Here is a 23535-nt window from a genome sequence, read left to right on the forward strand (position 1 = left end):
CAGCAGTTTAAGCGCCACTCCCCTATGGAGACTGCTGTTGCTTTTTATAGAGGCCCGGCTTGAGACACTCGTTCGGGCGGGTCAATAGGCTCAAACAGTCGTCAACCTCAGCGTTACCAACAGACCAACAAAAATCTTTATACCTAACGGAATCTAAACGGAATGAAAAAAGAGGAAACTCAATATCGGGGCAAGAATCTTCAGCATCAATATCCCAATCACCCTGAGTGGAGGCGTAAATTACTGTCTTAGCACAACTAAACTGTCTAAAATTCTGAATTCAACATGTTCTATATTCTAGTTTTTAAATTTACCTAAGTGACGTCACTTGCTTTACATGAAGTTCTTCGAGCTCATTATGGTTCATAAAAAAAAAATCAGATCTGACCTGTTATCCTGTTTTGGCGCAGAAGATCGGCAGCAGCAATCGGAAGCAGCGTGGCGGGAAGCGTCTTGGTGGTGAAATCGTGGTAGATGGCGTGGTACTCGTTAACCCAGAGACCAATAGGACTGGGCCCGAGTCGGAATGGCGGGTTGATATTCAAACGAGCGTGATGAAGGGCATCGATCAGCGGGCACCATTCATCCAACTGAAAGAGCGTGGTGGTAGTAGTCGTAACGCAGCGACCAATGGGACTTGGCCGGGTGGCGGAAAGGCTGGCAGGTGATATTGGACTTGAATACGAAGACGGGCTTCGATCAGCGGGCACCGTACATCCAACTGAACGAGCGTAGTGTTGCACAATTCCTGCTCCGTGTGCACTAACGTGATGCAGACCCCTGGTCGGCGATTCCAGCAGATTCGGCTATCGAGCGGATCGGCTGATTATGTTGCGCTATTAGGTAGGCAACCCGTGTGACGTGTCGAGCAGTGAAACGCTTGGAGAATACTGCTGGTTCCTATGTTGGCCACCAGTGGCGCGGCCGTCTCTAGTAATGCGGTAGTAGACGATGCTCCCAAACGCTTCCACTCAGAATTTCCCCGGATGGGAGTGGGGTGGCTTGTCAGGAGGGAAAGCGATTAGGGTGGTCCTTCTGGATTGCTTATCGGATGTTTAACGGGTATCCGAACAACTTTCTGGTCCCAGACTGGCACCCACGTTGAGCAGTGGGGATTATACCTGTTCAACGTGTCAATTTATGAATTTAAATTCTATCAACGCCATAGTACTAATCTTACCAGCGAATACGGTTTTAGCCAGCTCGTCCTGTCTTTCCAGAACAGCTAAATCCCGATAGAGATCTTTTGGGCCTACATTGATTTGAAATTCAAGCTCATTACCGGTGAGTTGTTTTTTTTAGCACGTGTTATTCTACTAGCAACACTATTTAATTTAAATATTTGCCTATCACTTGGCTCTGCCGTACCTAAATTAATTTAATAATTAATTCTCAAAACGTTTGAACTTATTTTAATCACTACCTTGTTAAGATGTTCAATTCAACTTCACTTGGTATTAACTTTCAATACTCAGTTTTTTCCCGATGTGCACTTGTTCACGATCTCCACTCGAATAAATTTAAAAAACCCATGCCAACTAAATTCTGCATTCAAACAGTGACCTTGAACACTGGACGCTATTGAAATTCCCATCTTTTCATAAAAAATCTACCTAAATTGAGGCTGTCTCATTCTGTTTTATATGCATGATGGACTTATACATTTTTTTAGTCCGTTTTCCACTGGTTTGTTTTTGAGTGCCAGCCTATCTTTTTCTAAAAATTTTGGATGGTTTGTTGCAACGTTGTGAGATCGCAACGGTACTCACGCCGCAGCCAAAAAGCTTCTGAATTGCATTTCTCTTTCACAGAGAGGTGGCGCTACGCTTGTAAAGAAGCTAAATGCTTTCGTGCAGAAAGCTGCTCTATACAGGGGTTATTCGATTTCATTACACGGGTGGTGGATTGGCCACCTACCATATATTTGAATCGACCGTTAAAAAGGTGGTCGATTGACATCGATGAGAGTGTGACGTCTGTTTGTCTGTGCCCAAACCTTAAAAGTCAACAGCATGGAAGTATAATGAGTGGTTAGGCATTTATGGGAAGTCCAGATACTCTCCAGATACCAGATCCAGATCTAGATACGGCTCCAGATACCACAAAGAATTGGAAAAGGCCCCTAGTCCTATTAATTCAGCATAAATCGCTTCCAAAAGCTTTACATTAAATTTGAATAATCAACATTATTTATTATTTAATGAATATGTACATGTACTTCTTCCAAGAATATGTTAGAAATACCAACTTGAATGAAGGTGTTCGATTATTATTCAATTTAGAGGATTGGGATTTGTTACTCGAGTTGTTCATCCTTGTGCGTCCACTGAAAACACCCAGATGATAGTCATCCATACCGTTGATGAAGTTTTCCCGAAGCATACTGGTCCCGCCGTTCGTCTGGATATTCTTCATACCGTTCAGTATGTTAACTGCTGAGCCACCCGTCAGGAGCGAACGGAGAATGCGAGCATGCATGCACTTCTTTTCGCCGCCGGAGTTGATAAATTCTTGAACTGATTATATGATAACTCCAAGATTGCGTGGTGTAGTAGTATATTAATCATAGAGTACATTATTGTTTAACTGTTTCCGGAGTGCACCTAAATCTGAAAATAATAGCGATAGATTTCATGGTCACAAATCAAACCAGTAATTTCATCAAACTTACCTCATCTGGAAGACAGCAGGTGGGGCGATTAGGTTACAAAACAAAGGCCTCAGCTCGTAATGAATACGCATCGTAATAGTTTATCACAGAATATTTCCTCAGAACATGTCGAATAAGTTATTAATTAAAAAAAATCACACGATGTGATTTCTACCGCGATTGAAAACACGATGAAACGATTGACATTTCAAAAAGTAAACAACAGCTGATGATAGGGTTATCAGTTAACCGGTTTTACATCCTCACTTCTAGGGTTACTATTTTCGTTCCGCATGTCTCAAAATATTGAAAGATTTCAAATTTTTGAAATTTTGTCAAAAATTCAAGAATGGTATAAAAAGAAAAATTCCAACGGGAGTGTTAGTGAAAAATAATTATCTTTCGAAGAAAAATCTAAAAAACGGGTGTGAGATCTGACGGAAATGGTCTATTGGCGAATTACCCTAGTTGAAGTAACATGTTCTTTTGTGTTATCAAATAAAAACAAGATTTTATTAAAAATTTTAGGACCCAATACTCCACTGCATTGTGACGTCACGCATCAATTTTGACAGGTACTGGTCCTGTTGTTTACAGTTTGGACATCATTCTTAATTTCGAGAAAGTTTGCTGCGAGGAGAGGTCAAATCCACTGCAGATACCCACGGATCGTATTATTCTATCTTCCTACCGTGGAAAATCGTCACCATCATCATGCTGGTGATAGAAATGCGAAGATGAAAAAATGATGGAAAAAACGACTAAGTCCGAAATGTAAACAACAGGACCAGCAGCTGTCAAATAAGTGAGGTTAGGCTCGTCGTATGCAGCGCTCTATTGTAGGCGGGATCCTGTGGATTACTAGCGATATGCTTTAAAGTCCTAGTGTGTTCCTGTAGAGTTGGTGTTACCATTGATTTCATATGGTAGGTTTATGACATATACGTCTGTAGCTCATCTTCTAAAACACATTCAATACCAATTTAAAATTGAAATGATAAGAAGCTTATTCGTGTATTCTACGAAATTTCGGGTTGCATTTATGGATCATGAGCACTACTTTATGCGGACCGCAGGCGGTCTGGTGTATACCATTCTGAAATCGTTCCTCTATGAATTTTACATCCATATTACTATGGGAAATCATATAAAAGCTCAGTCAATACTCTGTTTTAAAAAATAACATATTTTTGTGCGTAGTCACTGATGGATGCATGAATAAACTGATTTTTAATGCTCATTACACTTAAAAGTCATTCTGTTTTACAATACCCAGATTATTTTTTCTAGATAGGCCGTACATACACATTATATACGTGAAGCTTATAAAAAATAATTGATGTTTAAAGTATGCAAAACTTCGGTCATATTTAACATAACGGGTCTAAAGATTCATAGCATAGTTCTACCCTACGGAAATCTGCTTCGAATGGATCGTTTCGTTTCATATGGATATGATTGTATATAAAATTATGTAGCAACATCATAATGATTTTCTGAAAAATAATTATTAAAAAATAAAATAGAAAATAGAGCTCTGATTTTGGCACGGTTTCGTTTTTGGCAACTTAAAATGTCGACTTTGTTGCCAAAAATGGAATCTCACTTTAATATAAAGGGGGTTTTCAGCCTTTTTAGCTCGCGGAGCACTTTTTGAAATAAAATGGTTACGCGGAGCACATGTTCTTCATCATTACTTCGTTTGAAATTTCGATTTTTTTACATGCCTTAATCGACCCTATAATTCCTAGGTGAATTGTGAAGTAAGATTTATGTTGATCAATCTTGCAGTAACTTTTATTTAATTTTTAAATTTTAATTCTAATCTGAAAAAATGTGTTTTATTAGATTGAGCAAACTTTTTTAATTTCATGCTTAAACTATGACGATAAGCATTTAAATGAAACTATATTTGATTTTTCGTCAAATATATCAAGATTCGTGGGTTGAAGGCAAATGAAACTATATTTGATGTTTCGCAAAATATTTCAAAGTTCGTGACTTGAAAACAAATTGCTTTGGATGGGAAGTATTTCGACTTTTGTTGTTAGTTCAAACAACTGAGCGCACTTCTGTAGCGAAATTTCTCTTTTTAAGCCTTCATTTATGTGGGTTAACCACAAATTCAGTACTTTCGGAAATATCAATAATTTTGATGAAACTCGTTAAATATTTCAAATTTTGTAACGCGGTTTAAACATTTTGATAATAATCGTACCTCAGACTTTTTCCGACGAGGATAAGTGGTCGGCGTTAAGTCAGAGTGGACCAAGTACAAAACTTGGGAAAATTGGATTATTCTACCATTAGATGCAAAATAACGTTATCTCCATTTCACTTTGATCCAATTTGATCAATGTTGAAAACTGGGAGAGATATGTAACAAATTTACTCTGGATGATCAATAACAATCAATAAAAGTATGCAGTCAGAGTGGACCAAGTGCTTTTTACCATAACAACGAAAACGATCGATGCGCTGAGAAAGTCTAGAAAATGCAAGACATTTCAAGTTATTTTCCAAATTTTTCGACATGGAACGATTCTTCTTCCCATCCATCAATAGAAACTCATAAACATGTCATAATTCAAGGGATCTTAATTTGATATCTGGCCATTTACCGTATTTCAGTAGATGATCAGAAATTGCAACAATTTCTGTGCAGACAGAGTGGACCAAGTGTCAAATAGCAACAAACTGATTGATTATTGCATTTTTTGAGTCGATTTCAGAGTTCGATAGAAGTTTATGTTAGTTCTATGGTGTATGTATGGACTGTCCTAGAACCCGCTTATTGGACCAGTATATTTTGGTCGGTACTCAAGATTTTCACTTGGTCCACTCTGACTGAACGCATATTTTAATATTTCTGGTCTTCAACGCCCTGACCCTTCAAAACCTTAATTTCCAAGATATCGTTATGTCACTGATTTTGAGATTGAAGATATGGATTATTGAAGAATTTACGATACTGATGCCGAAGGGTCTTGATAAAATGTTCATCTTAAAGATATGCACCCAGTTTGACCACGCAAGCATTAAATGATTGTTCTTTTTCTTGAAATTGTTCGGTCAGAGTGGACCAAGTGCACATTGTCTATCAAAAAATCGTTCTATCAGAGTTTTGGATTGTGATTTTTCATGTTCATCATTTCACATTATGTTGTTTGAAAGTAACACAAGGATGGGTAGAAATATTAAACCAAAATTTTATTGAGATAAAAAAATACAAAGCGTTAGACTTTGAGCCCGTTTTTCTCAAAATATGAAAAATGTCACTTGGTCCACTCTGACTTAACGCCGACCAAGTATCCCAACAAAACGTGGGTATGAAATTAAGTCGAGTCTAGTACACGACACTGAAGACGGCCTTACAGTTGAGGTCGAAATACGCGTATCTGTCAAAAGATACAAACTCTAGTGGAATTAAATGGTATAGTACTGAATTCGGTTGTTCATCTACTTCTTGGGTATGAAAGTTTTGTTAGGATACGTATGATAATCCTCGTCGAAAAAATTTTTTTCAAAGTATTCTATTAATGAACATTGAGTTACTTCAACTTTAAGGTTTGTTTTCCATATTAAATTCGAGAAAACCCAATTTTGGAGCTAAAACTGTTCCTTCGCCGACAGAATATTGTTAACTGGAAGGTTAAAATATTAGCCCAAATGCTGAAAGTTTTCGTAAAAATATCCGAGGTACACTTCATTAATGATCGAGATTTCGACATCGTGTTTATACTGACGTGAATCCCAAATCAGTCCCATCTGTATTTTTTTAACAAAATTGAGTTGTCTTCAGTTTTCAACATATCTCGCAAAACTTGATATCTCGCTGTGAAAGCTATTGGTAACCGAATGTGTAGCTCGTTGTTTTTAAGCAAATGAATAGACCAACATAAAAGCTTTAATCACTGGGAAATAGATGACGATCTTCTCTTCATAGTTGCATTGTTGAAAAACGTGTAAATTCATTTGTTTGCTCAGTAAAACGAGTTAAAATTTCAATATATGGCTTGGTTTGGTATACTTAAAAGCATATTTTCAAGCAAAAATTTGAAGGCATTGGTACAAATTTTCAAAACTGTCGCGGAGCATCTGCCAAGCCTTCGCGGAGCACCCCCGGGGATTTCTTCCAAGAAATTTCCTCCATGAAATAATCCGGGATTTCTTTCAGGGATTTTTCTGGGGATTTCCTCCATAAATTTCTGCGGGAATTTCTTCAGGAATTAATCAGGCGATTTATCCCAAAAACTCCTTTTAAGGGTTTCACAAAAATTCACCCGGATTCCACCAGGAATTCCTTCTAATTTCCTTCTTAATTCCTCCAGGAAATTCTCCAGAGTTCGTCAAGCAATTACCCCGGAGTTTCTCTAGAAACTCCTCAGGAGTTCCTCCAGAAACACATCCAAAGTTCCTCCATGAATTACTCCGTACTTCCTCAAGGATTTCCTTTTGAAGATTCTCAATGATTTTGTCCAGAGCTCCTACAGGAAATTCCTTTAAAGTTCTCTGGGCATTCCTTCCGAGCTTCACCAGTAATTTTTCCTGAATTGCTCCTGAAATTCTTTAGGGGTTCTTTCAGCAATTCTTCTGGATTTTATCCACCATATCCTCCGAAGTTCCTCCAAAGCTCCATCGGAAAGTACTTTGGATTTCCTTCATAGCTCTTTTGGAATTGTTGCACAGTTCTTTCAGGAATGCCTCCAGGATTTTTTCCGGATTTCTCCCATGAATTCCCTTGTAGTTGCTCCAGCAATTCTTCCGGAGTTCCTTCAGCAATTCCTCCGGAGTTCCTCCTGGAGCTTTGGAGTAACTTCGGAGGATATGTTGGATAAAATCTAAAGAAAAAAAAATTCTGAAAGAACTCCAGAGGAATTTCTGGAGCAACTCAGGAGGAATTATCGGTGAAGCTTCGAAGGAATTCCCGGATGAACTCCAAAGGAATTCCTGTAGGAATTTTGGACAAAATCCTAGAGAATCTCCAAAGGAAATAATGGAGGAACTACGAAGCAATTACTCGAGGAACTCAGGAGGCGTTCCTGGAGAAACTCCGGATGTGTTTCTGGAGGAACTCCAGAGTCGTTTCTAGAAGAACTCCGAGGTAATTGCTTGACGAACTCCGGAGAAATTTCTGGAGAAGCTATGGAGGAAATTCGAAATAACTCCGGAGGAACTTTCCATGAATTACTGGATGAAATCCAGAGGAACTGCTGAAGAACTCCAGAGAAATTTCTGAAAAAAATCTAGAATAATTGGCGGTGGAAATCTGGAGGACATTCCGAGGCATTGCTAAATTAAATCCAGAAGAATTACCAGAGGAGATCCGGATAATTTCTTGAAGGATTTCAAAAAAACCTGGAAGAACTCTGGAGGCATTCCCGGAGGGAATCTATAGAAATTCCCGGAAAAACTTTTGAGAATTTTCCTGAGGAACTATGGACAAACTCCCGGAGGGAATGAAGTGAATTTTTCGAAGTAACTTCAGAAAAATTCCTAGGGAAACCCCGGAGCATTTCCGAGCAATTGCAGTGAAACCCCATAAGTCAATGTTTCATTATTCGATATCGACACATGGACCCATACAAAAACCAATACTTCATGGTTACTGCGATGGTCCCTTCAAACCATTTTCCAAATCCTTTCTGTTTCATGACTCGATATTTCCATGAGTCGATGGTCCCTTCGGATATCGACTTATGGAGGTTTGACGAACTATGGAGGAAAACCAAAGGAATTCCTGGTGGTGCTCCATAAGAATTCTTGGATGAAATGCCTGAAGGAAATCCTCGGCCCCGGAGGTAATCCTTGTGAAAACCTTAAGAAGAGTTCTTGTAAAAATTCTAAAGGAATTTTTTGCAAACAATCTCCGGAAAAAAATCTGGAGGAAATCCCCGGAGGAATTCCAGGTGGAAATCTCCGAAGGAGTTCCTGTAGCAAATCCCTGATGGAATTTGTGAAGGAAAAAAATGCTAATCACCTGAAGAATTCCTGGAGAAAATCGCCGGAGTAATGGTTTGGGAATATCTTTGGAGAAATATTTGAAATCCCCGTAAGAATTCCTGGAGAAAATCTTTACAGCGATTCCTGGTGCAAATCTCCAAAGAACTTCCTGGAGGAAATCTCCGGAAAAAATTCTCTGGAAAAATCACCGTAACAATTTCTGGGGATAATCCCCGGAGGAATTCCTAAAGTATTCTAGGATGAAATACCCAGAGGAAAACCTGGATGAAATCCCCGGAGGAATTCCTGGAAGAATTCTCCCGAGAAATTCCTGGTACAAATCTCCAGAGAAATTCCTAGAGGAAAACTCCTGATAAATTCTCGGAAAAAATCCCTGAAGGAATTTCGAGAGAAATTCCCGGAGGAATTTTTGGACAAAATCTCCGGAAGAATACCTGGAAGAAAAATTTCGGGAAGAAATTCTCGGTATTGAATGTTTTGGGAGGAAATTCTCGGATTTGCTTCTTGAGGAAACCTCCGAAACAACTCCTGCAGGAAATCCCTGAAGGAATTCCTTGGGATATCGCCGGAAGAATCCTTGAAATTTCCGGAGGAATACCTGGAGAAATTCTAGGAGGAATTCCTGGAGAAAACCCCCGGAGAAGCTCCTGGTTTAAATCCCAAGAAAAAATCCTCGAAAGAATCCTGAATCCCGGAGGAATTCCTGGAGGAAACCTAAGGAGAAATTCCTGGTGCTAATGCCCAGAGATATTCCTGAAAGAAATCTTCGGATAAATTCTCTGAAAAAGTCTCCGAAGGAGAAAATCTTTGGACGAACTTCTTAATGAATTTCTAGACGAAATCCCCAGAGGAGTTCGTGGACAAAATTCCTTGAGGAAATCCCCGGAGGAGTTCTTTGACAAATCCCTGGAGGAATTCCTGGAGCACATTTCCGACGGATCCTCTGGAAAAAATCCTGGTGCAAATCCTCAGAGAAATTTCTAGAGAAAATACTAAAAGGAATTCCAGGAGGAATTTCTGGAAGATATCCACGGAGAAAAGTTTCTGAAAGAAATACATACCTGAAGGGATTCCTGTAGCAAATCTCCAAAGAAATTCCTGCAGCAAATTCTTGGATGAATGCCTGAAATAAATCCCCAAAGGAATTCCTGGAGGAACTTCAATTGATTTCCTGGCAGAGATCCTGGCGATATCTGTATTCAGACTTCATTGTGGAATCTTCAAATATATTCCCATAGAAATTCGTGGTAGAATCCTTGATTCCTGGATGGTGTCCTGTGTGAGTTCCTGGAGCAGTCCCCGAAGATATAGCCGGAGGAATCGCTGGAAGAAGGAATAAATGTTGGTTAAAAAACAGCAGCAATGAAATATTGTTCCTGTTTTTATACTTACCTCAAATGTTCCTACTCATTCGACGGAGGCAGTTTCAGCGAGAAAATCCGAACTTGTAAACAAACATATGTCAAACCAGTTTTGGAACAGCTCAAATATTGGTCGAAATGCGACCAAAAATAAACCAGGCAGTTAGTCTGTTCCAAAAAAATAGACCTAGTAAACTGGTATGAAACAAAATTGGAACATTATTTGTAACACCGTAGCAAGCTCCCATTTATAACATGGCCTAAACATTTGGACCATCGGTGAAGTTGCCCTTATACAATTGGACGAAAAAAATGGAGCACCGGTGAAAACGACCTGTCTATGAAAATGTGTGTAAAATTGATAGAATAGATCGATTCTCAGGAGTTCAGACCGACGATTGGAAGGTTCAGCGCCCACCGGCTGACGAAAGAGAACGGCCTACGACTGATAGATTTTGCCGCCTCCAAGAACATCGCCATTCGCAGCACCTACTTCGTCAGACGTCAGAACCTATCGTGGCGCTAACATCGACTCTGATCACTATCTAGTGATGGTGAAACTGCGCCAAAAACTATCCGTCATCAACAATGTACGGTATCGACGCCCGCCTCGGTATAACCTAGCGCGACTGGCCCAACCGAACGTCGCTGCCGCATACGCGCAGCATCTCGAGGTAGCGTTGCCGGAAGAGGGCGAGCTTGACGAAGCCCCTCTTGAGGACTGCTGGAGCAACATAAAAGCAGCCATCAACAACGCAGCCGAGAGCATCGTCGGGTACGTGGAAAGGATGACATGTAACGATTGGTTCGACGAAGAATGCAGGCAGGTTTTGGAGGAGAAGGATGCAGCGCGGGCTGCAATGCTGCAGCAAGAAACGCGACAAAACGTGGAGCGATATAAAAGAAAACGTAAGCAGCAAACCCGCCTATTCCGGGACAAAAAGCGCCGCCTGGAAGAAGCGGAATGTGAAGAAATGGAACAGCTGCATCGTTCTCAAGAAACGCGAAAGTTCTACGAGAAGCTCAACGCATCCCGAAAAGGCTTCGTGCCGCGAGCCGAAATGTGTAGGGATAAGGACGGAAGCATCTTGACGGACGAACGTGAGGTGATTGAAAGGTGGAAGCAGCACTACGATGAACACCTGAATGGCACGGAGAACACAGGCGACGAGGGTCACGACAGCGGAGGAAGTGGCTACGTCAGCACGGCGGATGAAGGAAACCAACCTGCCCCCACATTGAGGGAAGTTAAGGATGCCATCAGCCAGCCCAAGAATAATAAGGCCGCTGGTAAAGATGGTATTGGAGCTGAACTCATCAAAATGGGCCCGGAGAGGTTGGCCGCCTGTCTGCACCGGCTGATTGTCAGAATCTGGGGAACCGAACAGCTGCCGGAGGAGTGGAAGCAAGGGGTCATATGCCCCATCTACAAGAAGGGCGACAAACTGGAATGTGAAAACTATCGTGCTCTCACAAGACTAAAAACTATCTGCACTCACAAGACTAATAAGAGCAACGATGGACGGTGTGCAGAATAGCGTGAAGATTTCGGGCGAACATTCCAGTTCGTTCGAATCCCGCCGTGGACTTCGACAGGGTGATGGACTTTCGTGCCTGCTGTTCAACATCGCGCTAGAAGGTGTCATGCGGAGAGCCGGGTTCAATAACCGAGGTACGATTTTCACAAGATCCAGCCAATTTGTTTGCTTCGCGGATGATATGGATGTTGTCGGCAGAACATTTGGAACGGTGACAGACCTCTACACCCGCCTGAAACGTGAAGCAACAAAAGTCGGCCTGGTGGTGAATGCGTCAAAAACAAAGTACATGCTGATAGGCGGAACCGAGCGCGACAGAGCCCGCCTGGGAAGCAGTGTTACGATAGACGGGGATACTTTTAAGATGGTCGATGAGTTCGTCTACCTCGGATCCTTGTTAACGGCTGATAACAACGTTAGTCGTGAAATACGGAGACGCATCATCAGTGGAAGTCGCGCCTACTATGGGCTCCAGAAGAAGCTGCGATCGAGAAAGATTCACCCCCGCACCAAATGTACCATGTACAAAACGCTTATAAGACCGGTGGTCCTCTATGGACATGAAGCATGGACCATGCTGGAAGAGGACCTGCAAGCACTTGGAGTGTTCGAACGAAGGGTGCTTGGGACGATCTTTGGCGGAGTACAGGAGAACGGTGTGTGGCGGCGGAGAATGAACCACGAGCTCGCTAGGCTCTACGGTGAACCAAGTATCCAGAAGGTTGCGAAAGCCGGAAGGGTGCGCTGGGCAGGGCATGTTGCAAGACTACCGGACAACAATCCTGCAAAGATGGTGTTCGCGTCGAATCCGGTTGGCACAAGAAGGCGGGGAGCACAGCGAGCGAGGTGGCTTGATCAGGTGCAACAAGATCTGGAGAACGTGGGCCAAAATCGAGGTTGGAGAGACACAGCCTTGGACCGAGTAAATTGGCGTAACATCGTTAACGAGGTTTTATCAAATTAATTGATGACACACCAACTAAATAAATAAATAGATCGATTCTCATGTTTCGACATTGAGTTAAATATAAATAAGGATAATAAATAAGCATATTTTGAACTAAATCCAATGAATTACGTAGAGTATATAGAGCGTTGCATACTTCTAGGCGTTTAACGTTATATGAAAATTTCTGACTGATTAAATACATAGCCTCAATTTGTAAATATGCTTATCATTATTCATTTAGCTTAACTGATCAACAGAAACTATCCGCTTTATCAAGGATACCCCTCGTTTTACGGGTATTTCTAATACATAACTTAGTCTTACATTTATGTTCATTACTAACAAAACTTTCTCGTTTAGGTTCAAAAACCGCCAGTACTGGCGCCAGCACATCCGTCTGCACGTGGTCGGCGAGGTGAAGTGCGAAATCTGCGGCCGAATGACGCCGAACCGTGTGGCCTACCGGTCTCACAAGAAGAACGCCCACGGAGACCGGAACCACAAGTGCGAATGGTGCGGCAAGAGCTTCACTAAGGCCCTAACCCTGCGGGAGCACGTGGCTTCGCGGCATACCGGGGCCACACTCTATTCGTGTAGTTTCTGTCCGAAAACGTTCAACTCGAATGCGAACATGCACTCGCACCAGAAGAAGATGCACCCGGTCGAGTGGCTGGCGGCGAAAACGAGCAAGGAGACCAGCAAGGCGAAGGCGCGGGAACCAGGGTCGGGGGAGGTGGAATCCGAGGACGATTCGATCGATACTTAAAGGTATATGGGGGAAGAGCACCGTTATGTGATATAGCTGCTTGGTAAGGTAGGAATGTAATACATGTAATTGGAAGCAAATCGACAGCCATAATTCATGTCCAAGTTATGAAGAATCGCCTTGCGAAAGGGCAAGCTGGCCCGGTCAATTGTAATTCAGCGGTTAGTGTGACTACGAAACCGCATTCCACACTGCCTGGTCGGCATCCCAGAAGCAAAAGACGATCATCTTCGATCGAAACCAGTTTCATACAGGTACGCTGCCGCGCAATGTCACACTTTCCTCGCGCGGGGATGCGATTTGGTTAAAATGTCAAACGATCAAGTAGTTCGCAAGCTTTGAGTCACTCCAAACCGGCGAACGACTGTCGCTTGTCTGGGTGATCCTGGTGCGATCAAACTATAAGCTAATGACGAAGAAGATTTTCTTCAGATGAATAGATAAAATGCCGTACAAGGTCGTACGTTGCGTATCTGTTTATCTCGCAAAGTCGGTGAGCTTGGCTCCGGGTCGAAAACATACGCAAAAGCAATCGAAGTTCGCCCGCAAATATGACAGAATCAATTGAGTAACACACCTCGCGAGTAATCTGCGTCCTCGATCTTCAATTTCCTCCTCTAGCTAGATGACCATTTCTCCATCGCGGCTCCGTGAATGGAAATGCAGTGAAGAAATGCAAAAATTGTAAAACTAGTTAATTTGTCTTACAGGCACGGCAGCGGCACCTCGAAACCCAACCTGACGCAACGAGCCTTCAATCGCGCTTAGACAAAGCCTAATCTTTATGACCAACTAACAGAAACCCTTCCTCCCCTCTTTTCGTCGCCGCAGGTGGATTTAATTTTGCATGTGTGCTGTAATCGATTTTGTCTGTCAAGCGTTGGTCGAGCTTGCTCATGCGTACCTACCTACACTCCCGTGCATAAGTTTGGGTTCACCTCCTAAAAAACATGCAAAAGTGTTCAGTCCATTTCTCTGTGATTACACGTCCAATTCAAACTCTTTAAGCCGCATTCGAAAGGCAAAGAGTTATTCTTACTTCGTATGTATTTTTCCAAAATTATTCTTTGAACTTTGTATACTAAATTTGTACTTAAAGTTGTGACATTTTTCAAAAAACACACTGAAAAATCATATCTAATTTCTTCAGCATTGGGTCGACCAAAATTTCAAATCAAAATGTCATTAGAATCGTAATCTTATATTCTTTGAAGAGACCCCACAAAATTTTGGCGGAAAAATCAGGAAAGTATTCAAAATCAATGAAACAGTCAGTCAAGTCATCGTGCAAAAGTTTGGGTTCACCCCTCAGTATGATGCAAATCGTGCAAAAGTTTGGGTTCACCTGAGCCACACGCACATCATTTTTGTCAATATCTCTGCCATTTTTCAACCGATTTTATTAGTTTAAAGCTTTTTTGAGCGCAAATAATGGTGCGTACTGTAGGAAGAATAATTAAATATAAATAAATAAGAATAAAACAATTCAAGTGAATCTCGATGGAAATTTAGTAGAGTGTAGATTCAGTGAGTAGGATTCTGCAACAGACGATCGGATGGATCCGATGCTTCGACGACGGTTGAGCTTTCTTGAACGTGTACGTAGAAGGCAGAGCAAGAGGGATAGAAAAATACGAATGAACAAGAGAGACAAAAAGATGCGCTGGTGGATGGATGCTTAGAACGACGAACGATTGACTAGAGTTTCAAAAAGGATGTAGTTGAGTGAGTTCGGAGTGAAATGCGAGTGAAAAAAAAAAGTTTTAAAAAGAAATTAATAAAAATATAATGTTTTTAAATTAATGTGGTTTATTCGTTCGAATCCTACAATGGCTGTGATTTGGTAATTCTGCTATTGTGTTGTTGAGAATTTTCTGATTTTGATGCCTGACGGATTCTTATGGAGCCTGATAAGCTCAATCCAAGAGTGCATGAGAAAATCAGTTTTTGATGTTGGTTGGTGATAGAATATATAAATGAAATTCTGCTATTGTGTTGTTGAGAATTTTCTGATTTTGATGCCTGACGGAATCTTATGGAGCCTGGGAAGCTCAATCCAAGAATGCATGAGAAAATCAGTTTTTTTTATGTTGGTTGGTGATAGAATATATAAATGTAATTCTGCTATTGTGTTGTTGAGAATTTTCTGATTTTGATTATTATGGAGCCTGATAAGCTCAATCCAAGAGTGCATGAGAATATCAGTTTTTTTATGTTGGTTAATTGATAGAATATATAAATGAAATTCTACTGATGTGTTGTTGAGAATTTTCTGATTTTGATGCCTGACGGATTATTATGGAGCCTGATAAGCTCAATCCAAGAGTGCATGAGAAAATCAGTTTTTGATGTTGGTTGGTGATAGAATATATAAATGAAATTCTGCTATTGTGTTGTTGAGAATTTTCTGATTTTGATGCCTGACGGAATCTTATGGAGCCTGGGAAGCTCAATCCAAGAATGCATGAGAAAATCAGTTATTTTTTATGTTGGTTGGTGATAGAATATATAAATGTAATTCTGCTATTGTGTTGTTGAGAATTTTCTGATTTTGATACCTGACGGATTATTATGGAGCCTGATAAGCTCAATCCAAGAATGCATGAGAATATCAGTTTTTTATGTTGGTTAATTGATAGAATATATAAATGTAATTCTGCTATTGTATTGTTGAGAATTTTCTGATTTTGATGCCTGACTTATTATAGAGCCTGGGAAGCTCAATCCAAGAATGCATGAGAAAATCAGTTTTTTTTTATGTTGGTTGGTGATAGAATATATAAATGTAATTCTGCTATTGTGTTGTTGAGAATTTTCTGATTTTGATGCCTGACGGATTATTATGGAGCCTGATAAGCTCAATCCAAGAGTGCATGAGAAAATCAGTTTTTGATGTTGGTTGGTGATAGAATATATAAATGAAATTCTGCTATTGTGTTGTTGAAAATTTTCTGATTTTGATGCCTGACGGATTACTATGGAGCCTGATAAGCTCAATCCAAGAATGCATGAGAATATCAGTTTTTTATGTTGGTTAATTGATAGAATATATAAATGAAATTCTACTGATGTGTTGTTGAAAATTTTCTGATTTTGATGCCTGACGGATTATTATGGAGCCTGATAAGCTCAATCCAAGAGTGCATGAGAAAATCAGTTTTTGATGTTGGTTGGTGATAGAATATATAAATGAAATTCTGCTATTGTGTTGCTGAGAATTTTTTGATTTTGATGCCTGACGGATTCTTATGGAGCCTGGGAAGTTCAATCCAAGAATGCATGAGAATGTCAGTTTTTTTTATGTTGGTAAATTGATAGAATATATAAATAAAATTCTGCTACTGTGTTGTTGAAAATTTCCTGATTTTGATGCCTGACGGATTATTATGGAGCCTGATAAGCTCAATCCAAGAGTGCATGAGAAATAAGCTTTGATGTTTTTTGGTTGATAGAATATAAAAATGAAATTCTGCTTATTGTGTTGCTATTGTGTTGCTATTTTGATGCCTGATGGATGACGTTTGTTATAAATAGATCAAAATGAAGGAAATCCGAATCTTGAGCGGATTGATGAGTCTGCGAGATGACGTTTGATCTGAGTGAATCAGAATGAAAGAAATCCAATCCTCGAGTAAATTGATGAGTTGGAAAGGTGATTTTTGATCTGAGTAGATCAGGAAATCCAATCCTCGAGCGGATTGATGAGTCTGGTGGACTATGTTTAATCTGAGTGGATCAGAATTGATGAAATCCAATCCTCGAGCGGATTGGTGCGTCTGAGAGATGACGTTTGATCCGGGTGGATCAGAATGAAATAAATCCAATCCTCGAGCGGATTGGTGCGTCTGAGAGATGACGTTTGATCCGGGTGGATCAGAATGAAATAAATCCAATCCTCGAGTGGATTGATGCATCTGAGAGATGACGTTTGATCTGAGCAGATCAGGAAATCCGATCCTCGAGCGGATTTATGAGTCTGGTGGACTATGTTTAATCTGAGTGGATCAGAATTGATGAAACCCAATCCTCGAGCGGATTGGTGCGTCCGAGAGATGACGTTTGATCCGGGTGGATCAGAATGAAATAAATCCAATCCTCGAGCGGATTGATGCATCTGAGAGATGACGTTTGATCTGAGTAGATCAGGAAATCCGATCCTCGAGCGGATTGATGAGTCTGGTGGACTATGTTTAATCTGAGTGGATCAGAATTGATGAAATCCAATCCTCGAGCGGATTGGTGCGTCCGAGAGATGACGTTTGATCCGGGTGGATCAGAATGAAATAAATCCAATCCTCGAGCGGATTGATGCATCTGAGAGATGACGTTTGATCAGAATGAAATAAATCCAATCCTCGAGCGGATTGATGCATCTGAGAGATGACGTTTGATCTGAGTAGATCAGGAAATCCGATCCTCGAGCGGATTGATGAGTCTGGTGGACTATGTTTAATCTGAGTGGATCAGAATTGATGAAATCCAATCCTCGAGCGGATTGGTGCGTCCGAGAGATGACGTTTGATCCGGGTGGATCAGAATGAAATAAATCCAATCCTCGAGCGGATTGATGCATCTGAGAGATGACGTTTGATCGGAATGAAATAAATCCAATCCTCGAGCGGATTGATGCATCTGAGAGATGACGTTTGATCTGAGTAGATCAGGAAATCCAATCCTCGAGCGGATTGATGAGTCTGGTGGACTATGTTTAATCTGAGTGGATCAGAATTGATGAAATCCAATCCTCGAGCGGATTGATGAGTCTGGTGGACTATGTTTAATCTGAGTGGATCAGAATTGATGAAATCCAATCCTCGAGCGGATTGGTGCGTCCGAGAGATGACGTTTGATCCGGGTGGATCAGAATGAAATAAATCCAATCCTCGAGCGGATTGATGCATCTGAGAGATGACGTTTGATCAGAATGAAATAAATCCAATCCTCGAGCGGATTGATGCATCTGAGAGATGACGTTTGATCTGAGTAGATCAGGAAATCCAATCCTCGAGCGGATTGATGAGTCTGGTGGACTATGTTTAATCTGAGTGGATCAGAATTGATGAAATCCAATCCTCGAGCGGATTGGTGCGTCTGAGAGATGACGTTTGATTCGGGTGGATCAGAATGAAATAAATCCAATCCTCGAGCGGATTGATGCATCTGAGAGATGACGTTTGATCAGATTGGATCAGAATGAATGAAATCCAATCCTCGAGCGGATTGATGCGTCTGAGAGATGACGTTTCATCTGAGTAGATCAGGAAATCCAATCCTCGAGCGGATTGATGAGTCTGGTGGACTATGTTTTGGTACGAGTGGATCAGAGTGACGAAAATTCAATTCTTGAGCGGATTGTTTAGTCTGATAGATGACAAGTGGATGAAATTAAAGGAAATTCAATTCTTGAGCGGAACATCTGAAAGATGAAGTTCGATCCAAGTGGAAGTGACGGAAATACAATTCTTGAGCAGATTGATGCATTTGAGCGATGAAGTTTGATCCGAGTGGATCAGAGTGACGATAACTCAATTCTTGAACGGATTGGTGAGTCTGATAGATGACAAGTGGATCAGATTAAAGGAAATTTAATTTTTAAGCGGTACATCTGAGAGATGAAGCTCGTTCTAAGTGGAAGTGACGGAAGTACAATACTTGAACAGATTGATGCGTTTGAGCGATGAAGTTTGATACGAGTGGAACAGAGTGAAAAGAAATTCAATTCTTGCGCGGATTGGTGAGTCTGATAGATGACAAGTGTATCAGATTGATGGAATTTCATTTCTTAATGATATGGTAGATCTGAGAGATAAAGTTCGATCCAAGTGGAAATGACGGAAATACAATTCTTGAGCAAATTGATGCCTTTGAGCGATGAAGTTTGATCCGAGTGGATCAGAGTGACGATAATTCAATTCTTGAGCGGATTGTTTAGTCTGATAGATGACAAATGGATAAGATTAAAGGAAATTCAATTTTTGAGTGGTACATCTGAGAGATGAAGTTCGATCCAAATCGAAGTGACGGAAATACAATTCTTGAGCAGATTGATGCGTTTGAGCGATGAAGTTTGATCCGAGTGGATCAGAGTGACGATAATTCAATTCTAGAACGGATTGGTGAGTCTGATAGATGACAAGTGGATCAGATTAAAGGAAATTCAATTTTTAAGCGGTACATCTGAGAGATAAAGCTCGTTCTAAGTGGAAGTGACGGAAATACAATGCTTGAACAGATTGATGCGTTTGAGCGATGAAGTTTGATACGAGTGGATCAGAGTGAAAAAAAATTCAATTCTTGCGCGGATTGGGGAGTCTGATAGATGACAAGTGGATCAGATTAAAGGAAATTCAATTTTTAAGCGGTACATCTGAGAGATGAAGTTCGATCCAAGTGGAAGTGACGGAAGTACAATACTTGAACAGATTGATGCGTTTGAGCGATGAAGTTTGATACGAGTGGATCAGAGTGAAAAGAAATTCAATTCTTGCGCGGATTGGTGAGTCTGATAGATGACAAGTGTATCAGAATGATGGAATTTCATTTCTTAATGAATTGGTAGATCTGAGAGATAAAGTTCGATCCAAGTGGAAATGACGGAAATACAATTCTTGAGCAAATTGATGCCTTTGAGCAATGAAGTTTGATCCGAGTGGATCAGAGTGATGATAATTCAATTCTTGAGCGGATTGGTGAGTCTGATAGATGACAAGTGGATCCGATCAAAGGAAATTCATATTTAAGCGGTACATCTGAGAGATGAAGCTCGTTCTAAGAGGAAGTGACGGAAATACAATACTTGAACAGATTAATGCGTTTGAGCGATGAAGTTTGATACGAGTGGATCAGAGTGACGATAATTCAATTCTTGTGCGGATTGTTTAGTCTGATAGATGACAAATGGATAAGATTAAAGGAAATTCAATTTTTGAGTGGTACATCTGAGAGATGAAGTTCGATCCAAATCGAAGTGACGGAAATACAATTCTTGAGCAGATTGATGCGTTTGAGCGATGAAGTTTGATCCGAGTGGATCAGAGTGACGATAATTCAATTCTAGAACGGATTGGTGAGTCTGATAGATGACAAGTGGATCAGATTAAAGGAAATTCAATTTTTAAGCGGTACATCTGAGAGATAAAGCTCGTTCTAAGTGGAAGTGACGGAAATACAATGCTTGAACAGATTGATGCGTTTGAGCGATGAAGTTTGATACGAGTGGATCAGAGTGAAAAAAAATTCAATTCTTGCGCGGATTGGGGAGTCTGATAGATGACAAGTGGATCAGATTAAAGGAAATTCAATTTTTAAGCGGTACATCTGAGAGATGAAGTTCGATCCAAGTGGAAGTGACGGAAATACAATTCTTGAGCAGATTGATGCGTTTGAGCGATGAAGTTTGATACGAGTGGATCAGAGTGACGATAATTCAATTCTTGAACGGATTGGTGAGTCTGATAGATGACAAGTGGATCAGATTAAAAGAAATTCAATTTTTAAGCGGTCTGAGAGATAAAGTTCAATCCAAGAGGAAGTGACGGAAATACAATTCTTGTGCAGATTAACACGTTTGAGCGATGAATTTTGATCCGAGTGGATCAGAGTGACGGAAATTCAATTCTTGCGCGGATTTTTGAGTCTGATAGATGACAAGTGGATCAGATTAAAGGAAATTCAATTCTTGAGCGGTACATCTGAGAGATGAAGTTCGATCCAAGTGGAAGTGACGGAAATACAATTCTTCAACAAATTGATGCGTTTGAGCGATGAAGTTTGATCCGAGTGGATCAGAGTGACGATAATTCAATTCTTGAGCGGTTTGGTGAGTCTGATAGATGACAAGTGGATCAGACTAAAGGAAATTCATTTTTTAAGCGGTACATCTGAGAGATAAAGCTCGTTTTAAGTGGAAGTGACGGAAATACAATTCTTGAACAGATTGATGCGTTTGAGCGATGAAGTTTGATACGAGTGGATCAGAGTGAAAAGAAATTCAATTCTTGCGCGGATTGGTGAGTCTGATAGATGACAAGTGGATCAGATTGATGGAATTTCATTTCTTAATGAATTGGTAGATCTGAGAGATAAAGTTCGATCCAAGTGAAAGTGACGGAAATACAATTCTTGAGCAGATTGATGCCTTTGAGCGATGAAGTTTGATACGAGTGGATCAGAGTGACGAAAATTAAATTCTTGAGCGGATTGTTTAGTCTGATAGATAACAAGTGGATAAGATTATAGGAAATTCAATTTTTAAGCGGTACATCTGAGAGATGAAGCTCGTTCTAAGTGGAAGTGACGGAAATACAATACTTGAACAGATTGATGCGTTTGAGCGATGAAGTTTGATACGAGTGGATCAGAGTGAAAAGAAATTCAATTCTTGCGCGGATTGGTGAGTCTGATAGATGACAAGTGGATGAGATTGATGGAATTTCATTTCTTAATGAATTTGTAGATCTGAGAGATAAAGTTCGATCCAAGTGGAAATGACGGAAATACAATTCTCGAAAACTTATTCAAATAGTCTCAAGTCAAAAAAGTGAATAAACTTACTTTTTTGATCCTACGTGTTTCGCAGGCGAAATTCCATATGTTCCGCTCTTACCCAACTAGATTTTTCACTTTTAGAACGTTTAATTTCCGGATTTACAAAACGACGAAAGTAAGATTTTCAACTTTCGCAACCTAACCACTACTTTCGCCGCCTCGCTGTATAGAGAGACAAAGTGACTTAACCACGAATCAAAACAAAACACTACTTGAGCCGATTTTACACTGGTAGAAAAACGTCGGAAGTAACTGTATGAAACGGCTTATCATTTTGTCATAATTATTTTTATTGAAAATAATTGAAAATACCTAGTTTTTGAACGCGATCTGATTGTATGCAAAATTTGGGCGATGTACACGGCGAAAAAATGTTAAAAAGGTCATTCATTTTAAAACAGTTTTAGAAGACAGGTTGTGATTCTTCTCAATTAGTTTTCTCAAAACCGTATGAAAGTTACTTACGTCGATTTGAAAAAGTAATCGAGAATTCTTGAGCAGATTGATGCCTTTGAGCGATGAAGTTTGATCCGAGTGGATCAGAGTGACGAAAATTAAATTCTTGAACGGATTGTTGAGTCTGATAGATAACAAGTGGATCAGATTGAAGGAAATTCAATTTTTAAGCGGTACATCTGAGAGATGAAGCTCGTTCTAAGTGGAAGTGACGGAAATACAATACTTGAACAGATTGATGCGTTTGAGCGATGAAGTTTGATACGAGTGGATCAGAGTGAAAAGAAATTCAATTCTTGCGCGGATTGGTGAGTCTGATAGATGACAAGTGGATCAGATTGATGGAATTTCATTTCTTAATGAATTGGTAGATCTGAGAGATAAAGTTCGATCCAAGTGGAAGTGACGGAAATACAATTCTTGAGCAAATTGATGCCTTTGAGCAATGAAGTTTGATCCGAGTGGATCAGAGTGATGATAATTCAATTCTTGAGCGGATTGGTGAGTCTGATAGATAACAAGTGGATCAGATCAAAGGAAATTCATTTTTTAAGCGGTACATCTGAGAGATGAAGCTCGTTCTAAGTGGAAGTGACGGAAATACAATACTTGAACAGATTGATGCGTTTGAGCGATGAAGTTTGATACGAGTGGATCAGAGTGACGAAAATTCAATTCTTGCGCGGATTTTTGAGTCTGATAGATGACAAGTGGATAAGATTAAAGGAAATTCAATTTTTGAGTGGTACATCTGAGAGATGAAGTTCGATCCAAGTCGAAGTGACGAAAATACAATTCTTGAGCAGATTGATGCGTTTGAGCGATGAAGTTTGATCCGAGTGGATCAGAGTGACGATAATTCAATTCTTGAACTGATTGGTGAGTCTGATAGATGACAAGTGGATCAGATTAAAGGAAATTCAATTTTTAAGCGGTCTGAGAGATAAAGTTCAATCCAAGAGGAAGTGACGGAAATACAATTCTTGTGCAGATTAACACGTTTGAGCGATGAGTTTTGATGCGAGTGGATCAGAGTGACGGAAATTCAATTCTTGCGCGGATTTTTGAGTCTGATAGATGACAAGTGGATCAGATTGATGGAATTTCATTTCTTAACGAATTGGTAGATCTGAGAGATAAAGTTCGATCCAAGTGGAAATGACGGAAATACAATTCTTGAGCAGATTGATGCCTTTGAGCGATGAAGTTTGATACGAGTGGATCAGAGTGACGAAAATTCAATTCTTAAGCTGATTTTTGAGTCTGATAGATGATAAGTGGATCAGATTAAAGGAAATTCAATT

The 23535-nt window shown here is 40.3% G+C and overlaps 1 protein-coding gene and 1 long non-coding RNA gene across 4 annotated transcripts in view; one reads left to right on the plus strand and one right to left on the minus strand.

The window, feature by feature from the left end:
- The window catches only part of LOC5576371 (zinc finger imprinted 3), a 65328-nt gene extending 52020 nt beyond the window's left edge, over positions 1–13308 (plus strand). The window contains exon 5 of the mRNA XM_021839751.1: positions 12823–13308. Coding sequence (XP_021695443.1) covers positions 12823–13228 — 406 coding nt within the window. The 3' untranslated portion in view covers positions 13229–13308. The remainder of the gene's footprint in view (positions 1–12822) is intronic.
- LOC110675271 lies at positions 273–3065 on the minus strand. 3 transcript variants are annotated; one of them, XR_002499324.1, is made up of 4 exons: positions 2672–3065; positions 1424–2609; positions 1181–1368; positions 273–1121 (listed from the first exon to the last, which is right to left on the minus strand). It is a non-coding gene; the product is annotated as an uncharacterized LOC110675271 (long non-coding RNA). The 3 variants fall into 3 exon arrangements; XR_002499322.1 differs by having other exon boundaries at positions 1181–2609; XR_002499323.1 differs by having other exon boundaries at positions 273–1368; positions 2672–3063.
- Positions 13309–23535: the final 10227 nt, after the last annotated feature.

Source organism: Aedes aegypti, chromosome 1 (genome assembly GCF_002204515.2).
Source record: "Aedes aegypti strain LVP_AGWG chromosome 1, AaegL5.0 Primary Assembly, whole genome shotgun sequence".
Lineage (NCBI taxonomy): Eukaryota > Metazoa > Arthropoda > Insecta > Diptera > Culicidae > Aedes > Aedes aegypti.